Source organism: Salvelinus alpinus, chromosome 2 (genome assembly GCF_045679555.1).
Source record: "Salvelinus alpinus chromosome 2, SLU_Salpinus.1, whole genome shotgun sequence".
NCBI lineage: Eukaryota > Metazoa > Chordata > Actinopteri > Salmoniformes > Salmonidae > Salvelinus > Salvelinus alpinus.
The window spans coordinates 63012625-63021240 of NC_092087.1; the positions used below are offsets into that span (position 1 = coordinate 63012625).

At 49.5% G+C, this 8616-nt stretch overlaps 4 protein-coding genes across 4 annotated transcripts; all 4 read left to right on the top strand.

Moving 5' to 3' along the window:
* The first annotated feature begins 119 nt into the window (after nucleotides 1-119).
* Nucleotides 120-669, top strand: LOC139543765 (histone H3). The gene has a single exon (XM_071350152.1). It carries the CDS (start codon nucleotides 211-213, stop codon nucleotides 619-621), a length of 411 nt encoding a protein of 136 aa, XP_071206253.1. The 5' UTR covers nucleotides 120-210; the 3' UTR covers nucleotides 622-669.
* A 3900-nt stretch (nucleotides 670-4569) lies between these two features.
* Nucleotides 4570-5660, top strand: LOC139543736 (histone H4-like). Its single transcript, XM_071350106.1, has one exon. It carries the CDS (start codon nucleotides 5067-5069, stop codon nucleotides 5595-5597), a length of 531 nt encoding a protein of 176 aa, XP_071206207.1. The 5' UTR covers nucleotides 4570-5066; the 3' UTR covers nucleotides 5598-5660.
* A 415-nt stretch (nucleotides 5661-6075) lies between these two features.
* Nucleotides 6076-6633, top strand: LOC139543756 (histone H2B-like). The gene has a single exon (XM_071350140.1). The coding sequence runs from the start codon at nucleotides 6091-6093 to the stop codon at nucleotides 6580-6582; it is 492 nt and encodes a 163-aa protein (XP_071206241.1). The 5' UTR covers nucleotides 6076-6090; the 3' UTR covers nucleotides 6583-6633.
* A 516-nt stretch (nucleotides 6634-7149) lies between these two features.
* Nucleotides 7150-8577, top strand: LOC139543781 (histone H1-like). Its single transcript, XM_071350193.1, has one exon. The coding sequence runs from the start codon at nucleotides 7858-7860 to the stop codon at nucleotides 8479-8481; it is 624 nt and encodes a 207-aa protein (XP_071206294.1). The 5' UTR covers nucleotides 7150-7857; the 3' UTR covers nucleotides 8482-8577.
* Nucleotides 8578-8616: the final 39 nt, after the last annotated feature.

The window sequence follows — 8616 nt, forward strand, 5'->3', positions numbered from 1 at the left end:
AGGGAGGGAGGGTGGGGGTTGCATTTTGGGGAGGCAGGGAGAGGCCGAGCCTCCCGTCCAATGGGCGGCGGAGGAGGCCTCCGCAACGGGCCAATCAGGGTGGTGCGTAGATGGTGTCCAATCAGCAGACGCCGCTGCCGGCTTTATAAACTTCACATAGTCATTTGGAGGCTATACTCTGACTGTGAAAGAAGGAAGCTAGCTAGCGCCATGGCCAGAACCAAGCAAACCGCTCGCAAATCCACCGGTGGCAAAGCACCCAGGAAGCAGCTCGCCACCAAGGCTGCGCGCAAGAGCGCCCCGGCCACCGGCGGCGTGAAGAAGCCTCACCGTTACAGGCCCGGCACCGTGGCTCTGCGAGAGATCCGTCGTTACCAGAAGTCCACTGAGCTGCTGATCCGCAAACTGCCCTTCCAGCGCCTGGTGAGAGAAATTGCCCAGGACTTCAAGACCGACCTGCGCTTCCAGAGTTCCGCCGTGATGGCCCTGCAGGAGGCTAGCGAGGCTTACCTGGTCGGCCTGTTCGAGGACACCAATCTGTGCGCCATCCACGCCAAGAGGGTGACCATCATGCCCAAGGACATCCAGCTGGCCCGTCGTATTCGCGGAGAGCGCGCTTAAACGATGACCTGATCACCAAAATCCCCCAAAGGCTCTTTTAAGAGCCACCTCCATATTTCCGTCAAAAAGGCACAATTGTTCCATTTCCCACCATGTATGTTGTCGACTTACAGACTGTGGTTCGATTCCCGGCTGTATCACAACCGGCCGTGATTGCAAATAAGCGTTGGTTCTTAACTGACGTACCTAGTTAAATAAAGGTGACGTATTGCACGTTTTCCCTTGCGTAATTGTAGCTTCGATATGATCTGCTAAAAGAGAGAGTGATGTGACCACATGTATGTATGCCTAGAGTAGAAGAGTCAAAAAGTTTGACAAAGGAGGGCAAAATACACTAGCAGTAATGAGTGAAAGTAATGACATGTGTCAAAAAATGGTCACTTTGTAGCTAGGAAAAACATAGCATGCCACCAGACTTTGATGAAAGCCCCGTACTGCAGTGCTGCTGAGAGACTCGTGCAGAGGGGAAAACTTTACCGTGGAGCACGGAGGCCATCTAGTGGTTAAACGCGGCTAGTGCCAACATCGTAGTGGTATTTGATCTTCAGGCCAGCGTTTCCCAAACTCGGTCCTCGGGTCCCCAAGTTGTACGCGTGGTGCTTTTTCGAATCCAATAGCTGTTGGAATGTAACATGCTAGATTGTGTCAATGACTTAGTTGAAAATCCCCATTCCATCATTTCTGTGCCATGTGACCGTTGAAAAAAAGGCAAAAACATGTGCACCCCATAATTCATGCGACTGACTAAGGTATTGACCCAAAAATGATATCTCTGACTAATCCTATTACATACCCATTGTTCCTCCTTTAGACGACATCGGAGATCCCTTAAGAGAAAAGCTATCGGGACAGCAGGAATCAAAAGATGTAATCATCAAGGGCTTGCAAAACAGCTGTTATGAAACAGGACACAAGCGGCTGCAATGATTAGTCCTATTGCACGTCAGTTGACCAATTCCATAATTGCAATCACCAGCTGCATAGACTTCATAAGGAATTGACTGCCTCAGAAGTGCATAGATTAGAAGTGGACTTCTGAAGTGAGATTTAGTCTTCATGTGTTCTTTGTTTCGAATGTATGTCAATGTTGAGTGCACCGATGTAGAGCATACTTGAATGAGTCTATTTGTTAGTTGGTTTTTGTGGTTGTTGGGCTGACACATCCTTTATTTTTATTTTTTATTTTATGTATTTTTACACAGTGTAGCTAAATCACCTACGCGCAAGAAGATCTGCTCAGCAATCGAAACAAATGATAAGACACAGTAAAGGCCCTAAATACAGGCTGCCGGTTAAATGCCGAAATCACACAGCTAAAGTGATGGGCCTATAAAGCAAACGGCGAATAGAAAGAACGCCGGTCAAAAGAGGTGGGAAAACGACATAACCCGTTGAATGCAAAGGCATCAATCCAAAGGGATAATCTACTATAGTCAGACGCGTGGCACAGGCAAAAAGTGGAGGCGAACCTTTAGCCAAATCAGGATAGCAGACAGGACATCTCTGCGCATGCGTTGCTGTATTCAGCACTCACGAGACAGATAATAGCGGAGCTCCGTGGTGCTGAAAAGGACATTTGCCAAGACCTATTTCCCGTTGGAGTGATTTGTGACATGCTATAGGCACAGTTCAGTACAGCCCTCATCCAACATTGGAGACAGAATCGTCCACGTTTTTTCCCACACACTTTCCCTGGTCACTGCAACAAAACCTTTCTCGGGGTGCATTGGTGTAAGATGTAGTCGTGGAGAAAAAGTTGTCCTATAGCCTATATGATATAATGGCAGCTGCCTACAGATAAAGAGTGCACTAGGCTAGAGAGAAAAGTAGCAATCCTTTTTTAATAAAGCAGTACTGACACTTGAGAAACATACATTCACATGAACGTTGTGTTCCATATCTGCAGGAGATAAAGTGAATATGATTTAAGAGCAGTCAAATGAAGTCACAGTGACGTACAGTTACTTGTTCACCAAAGCTATTCTGTGAGTCATCTCCAAATACACGCTTCACATTTCAAGACATGCTCTTCTAAAGTCATACTTTTCCACAATGCAATGCTCACGTGACCTAGGAGAACATGTTATATTTCATTTCTTCCAATCTACATTTGGAGGTACTCTACACGAACATGTGTTTGGAGTTTTGGAACCTCTGCCTATTTGATGATCTGTTGTAGTTAGTGTTTTTTTTTGGACCACATACTTGTGCAAATTGCATCAGGTTGAGGGATAAATGCTCTGTGTGCCATTGCGAGTAGCACTTCTGATCCAGCAGGTGGTGCCAAGATCCCTCCCTATGTGGCTTGAATGACGAGCAGACGTATGTATTCCTTCTAGGCTTGAATGAATTGAAGGGCAGTGTTGGCAACATGACTTCTGGTCAACGCCTCCGTATCTATATGGGTTGACCTATTCCTTTGAGCTCCTAAAGGAAGCATAGGGTGTCAACATTGCATCTCGACCTAAATCACGTCTTCATTCCTGTCTTGCAACGTGGTGAGGTGTGTGTTTGTGTTCCAAATCACTGGGCGCTTGATTAATGGAACACTGGTCACTTTCATCATGCGGTGCTAGTTTGCATGACTCGTGTCATATGGATATACAGTATTCTATTCTTAGGTATGTTAGTCTATGCCGCTCTGACATTGCTCGTCCATATATCGATGTATTGTAATTCCATTCCTTTTGTTCAATGTGGGTATATTGTTAGACATGACTGTGCTGTCGGAGATCGCAACACAAGCATTTCCCTACACCCGCAATAAGATCTGCTAAATATATTTTAATTACAATACATTGTATGTTGGTAGGAGTTTTAATCAGTGTGTCCCCCCCCCCCCCCCTTCCATTTCCCCTTTATGTCCCAGTCAGTTACGCTGCAGGCTATTTACTACCGATGTGACTGTGGTCCAAGTGAAACTCCTAGCCTATAGGGTGTGGTAACAGAACAGGCCCTGTGTGATTTGTTATTGTACTCTACAGGTGAAGTATCTGCAGTGTAGCCTATAGAGGAACACAGCTGTTGATAATAGGGGGAATGCAAGCAGTTGAAGGGAACAATTGACAGAGTCTAACCTGCTGTTGAACACAAGGCCCCGAGCACGTCCTCGGACAGAGTATCGTTCGCTCCCAGTCCTATGATGTTGCTCTGTGAAGGAGGTGAGCTTTTTTCACCATCCAATTCCTGGCAGCCTTCTCCCTGGTTGATTTGTGAATGTGAGTGAATGGAGAATGTTTGCCTTCGGTATCCAAGGTGTTTGAGAATGTTGAGGACCGGTGTTCCGAGGGCCTGACTGTGACATCATAAAGCGGAATGCAGTTAGTGTGCCGTTTGAGGGATTCCAATTCAGTCAGGCGCTGTCTTCCAGACAGTGCAGTTGCGCTTCAAGTGTGCTCTCTGTGTGATGACTTGTAAGTCGGTTGTGCGTACACGGAGTACAACTACGAGGGGAAGTGACATTTAGGGTAAGCCTAACCCTTTTTCTAACCTGAACCTATTTCTCCTAACCTGCTATGACAAAGTGACTTTGTGACACTAGCTGTATCCCACCTAGTCGAAAGCTTGTCAGTCCTTCTCCTAAAAGGCAATCTAAACTAAACCGAGGCCTGAGACAATTATGGCAACAATAAGTAGTAAGATGAAAGCTAGTGACATTTGAGGTGTGAATAAACTGCACCGATTGATCAATTGCCAGTACGTGTCCCTTTTCAAATGACCTGTTGAGATGAGCCCTCCTTCTGTGGCGGTCATTTGAAGTGGAATATATATATAGCCATAGTGCTATCTGGGCTAAAAATGATCCACTCATTCCATAATAAGACGCTTTGTTATTGGTTTGTGAACACAAGTACAATACAATATTTGCACATCCCTATCACCTCTGTATGAAATAGAAAACTATCCCTTCATTGTGTGTGTGTGTGTGTGTGTGTCTCTGAGGAATGTTTTACTGCTGTTTCACCTTACAGAGGTATCACCACCCTTCACATCGGCACCTCGTGTCCTCTTGGCTCCCTGACCGTCAGGCCGGATCCTGTGTAGGGAAGAAAAAAGAAGAACGATGTTATATTACACGGCCTTCAATAGCAACATGACTGACGAGGTGACATTAACGGCCCACATTGGCTTTATTATGGCATTCCATGTGTTTTTGTTTCCCCGTTTGGATTTGACGGTGTCTCAATTATGGCATGAAGGTTTGGTGTGTTAGTACTTGTTATTACGTGTGTGGAAGAGTCACCTTCGTTTGTCCTTTCTAACTGGGACCTCTATTCCACCTGTTTAGGCCTGTCTCTATTGGTGGGGAAACCGCAGTGGGTTGAATTCTACTAAATCAGTGTTTCCCAACTCCAGGGGTAGAGTAGCCTACCAGTAGGCATTTTTGTTGTAGCCCTGGAGAGGCACAGCTGATTCAACTACTGTGGAACATAGAGTACTAGTGGATGACCCAGTTGTCACTGTTTGGCCATGCTTTCATTTCTTCTCGGCAGAACCCCTATCGCTCCTCCCTCCCTCCTCCCCTTTGCAACAGAGGCCGGGCAAAAGCGCGCGCTTTCTGTGCCACTGCCTTCAATCAGGTCCTCCAACTGCAGATAATAAGAGCACCACGCACCGCGAAATACGTCATTATTCACTTGAACTCCACTAGCGAACAACACACGATGTCTGGAAGAGGCAAAGGCGGCAAGGGACTCGGAAAAGGAGGCGCCAAGCGTCACCGTAAGGTTCTGCGCGATAACATCCAGGGAATCACCAAGCCCGCTATCCGCCGTCTGGCTCGCCGTGGCGGCGTGAAGCGTATCTCCGGCCTGATCTACGAGGAGACCCGCGGTGTCCTTAAGGTGTTCCTGGAGAACGTGATCCGTGACGCCGTCACCTACACCGAGCACGCCAAGAGGAAGACCGTTACCGCCATGGACGTGGTCTACGCTCTGAAACGCCAGGGACGCACCCTGTACGGCTTCGGCGGTTAAACGCACTCTTTTCGGAACGTCTAAACATCCCGACTTGAAACCAAAGGCTCTTTTAAGAGCCACCCACATCCGCTTCAAAAGAGCCAATTCCATTGTCGTATGCAGATTGTAGAGTTATAAGAAACTATGAGCCGCTCTCGAGTGGACAGGGAGTGTCAATGACAGGACTCTTATGTTCAGTGCAGGCTCGGTGCAATTGTGACAGTGTAGAAACAGTTGTATTTTGAGGCACCCCCCCCCCCCCCCCCCACATAAAGCCAGCATAATTCGGTGGCTGGGAAACCCCCCACTAAGTCGAAAAAGGGAGTGTGACTGTGGGCCATTGTAGGATATGCATTCCCCCCTCCCCCCTCTCTTTTTGGAAACACACATTTTGCCCACCGGTAAAAGAGCGTAGGCTATGGAATTGGGGGAGGTAGGGCGCACAGGTCTTTGTTAGGGAAGGCAGCCTCTGAGTGGAAGGCTCTTACGCGCGCTCGGCTCCACTGGGCAAATGAAAGCAGGGACCTATGAGAAAGCAGGGGCGTGTCCACGGCCGCTGAATTTGCTTAGCTTCCTCTTCATAAGAGGGGAAAGCGCAGTCCAGCCCATCATTCGACGCATCAGCATCATGCCAGAGCCAGCAAAGTCCGCGCCCAAGAAGGGCTCCAAGAAAGCCGTCACCAAGACCGCGGGGAAAGGCGGCAAGAAGCGCCGAAAGTCGAGGAAGGAGAGCTACGCCATTTACGTGTACAAAGTGCTGAAGCAGGTCCACCCCGACACCGGCATCTCCTCCAAGGCCATGGGAATCATGAACTCGTTCGTGAACGACATCTTCGAGCGTATCGCCGGAGAGTCCTCTCGCCTGGCCCACTACAACAAGCGTTCCACCATCACCTCCAGGGAGATCCAGACCGCAGTGCGCCTGCTGCTCCCCGGAGAGCTGGCCAAGCACGCGGTGTCCGAGGGCACCAAGGCCGTGACCAAATACACCAGCTCCAAGTAAACAGCCCAATTTGGAGTGCTGTACTAACCCAAAGGCTCTTTTAAGAGCCACCCACCCCTTCAGTGAAAAAAGCAAATCCATCACAAATGAATGTGTCTGGAGAACATGCCTAACAGAGTAGAGGGAAAGTTGTGATTGTGGAATAAGTCTATGCAATAAAAGAGGTTTTTTTTTTATGAATGAAAAGATGATGATTGTGCACATGCCAGTAGACAAAGGGAGTGGGATTCCACTAGTGCTCCAAGGACTAGAGTAGTGGAGGGGAGGGGAGGGGGGGGAGGCCACTGTACAAATATTGATCTATAAAGCCCTTGTTCCACTCACTCACATGCACTAGCTACACAGAGAGACACTCTACTCTCTAGCCCTATATCAGGCCCACACGGGGCGCCAGCCTCCATAGCGCCGGCCGCACAGCCAGGCAGACACCAAGACCCACAGACACAAAGACCGGCACCAGTCGAGTCACGCTGCGGAGTCAAGCATTGATACATTGATTAGTAGACAGACAGAGAGAGAGACTACCTATCGGCAAAAAAAGACACACACACACACACACTGTGTCCAAATAAGAGGCTCCAAATCCAACAAAAGCACTAATACAACATCACACACACACAGGGCAAGTAAGCAGTGTATATTGTGTGCGTCCTGGACACATGACGAATTCAAGTTGAAAGTTGGAGTACAACACTAGTCTCCGCCAGGCCTCACAAGTGCATGTGTTTTAAGGTCCCCAAAAGAGCTCTCCTTTAAAACACCCAGGGCCACATCAGGGGACGCCAAAGCATCTGATTCCCTTGCCAGACATCTCGGCTCAGTACACAATCAATGGTGCTCGCAATCGGATGCACTTTTAGGCCATTTAGGAGACAAATAGCACAGGAAAAGCAGTGCGCACAGCTCCAGCCGACAGTCGAACGGTGAGGTTTTGAGCGAGTCGCAACAAAATGCACGGGCCTTCTGCAGCCCACATGACTTTATTCTGAACGGAGACAAGTCTGCTCGCTGGGCCGTTCGCTTTTGGGCCAAAAACACGGCTCCGTCGGTGACTTTTGGACCGATATTGGCGACCAGAAAACACAAGTGAAAGAGAATTTGGCCAGCCCGGAGAAGTCGAGCTGGGTGGCTTGAGTCTACATGGTTCTCATGTCGCGTTTAAGGCCAGCCCCCTGCACGGTGTGGAGCTTCAATAGCGCAGAGCAGCGTCTACAGCAAAGTACTCCTCCTCACAGACTACCGTAGTGTTCAGTAAGTGTGTGTGTTTACCGGACCATGGCAGAAGTCGCACCAGCACCCGCCGCCGCCGCGCCGGCCAAGGCACCCAAGAAGAAGGCAGCGGCCAAGGCCAAGAAAGCGGGACCCAGCGTAGGCGAGCTCATCGTCAAGGCGGTGTCCGCCTCCAAGGAGAGGAGCGGCGTGTCCCTGGCCGCGCTCAAGAAGAGTCTGGCGGCAGGCGGCTACGACGTGGAGAAGAACAACTCCCGCGTCAAGATCGCCGTCAAGAGCCTCGTCACCAAGGGCACCCTGGTCCAGACCAAGGGCACCGGTGCCTCCGGCTCCTTCAAGCTCAACAACAAAGCCGTCGAGGCGAAGAAGCCCGCCAAGAAAGCCGCGGCCCCCAAAGCAAAGAAGGTGGCCGCCAAGAAGCCCGCCGCGGCGAAGAAGCCCAAGAAGGTAGCAGCCAAGAAGGCAGTCGCCGCAAAGAAGTCCCCCAAGAAGGCCAAGAAGCCCGCTACACCCAAAAAGGTCGCCAAGAGCCCAAAGAAGGTGAAGAAGCCCGCCGCGGTGGCCAAGAAGGCGGCCAAGAGCCCCAAGAAGGCTACCAAGGCAGCCAAGCCCAAAGCAGCCAAGCCCAAGGCAGCCAAGGCCAAGAAGGCAGCCCCCAAGAAGAAGTAAACCTATTCCAAACGGTGTTCGACTCGACACATGTTGTTACCACAAAAGGCTCTTTTAAGAGCCACCCACCTCTTTCCATAAAAGCGCATGTCATTCCATGTTCTACCTGTCGTGCAAAAAAAATGAAATGATGAC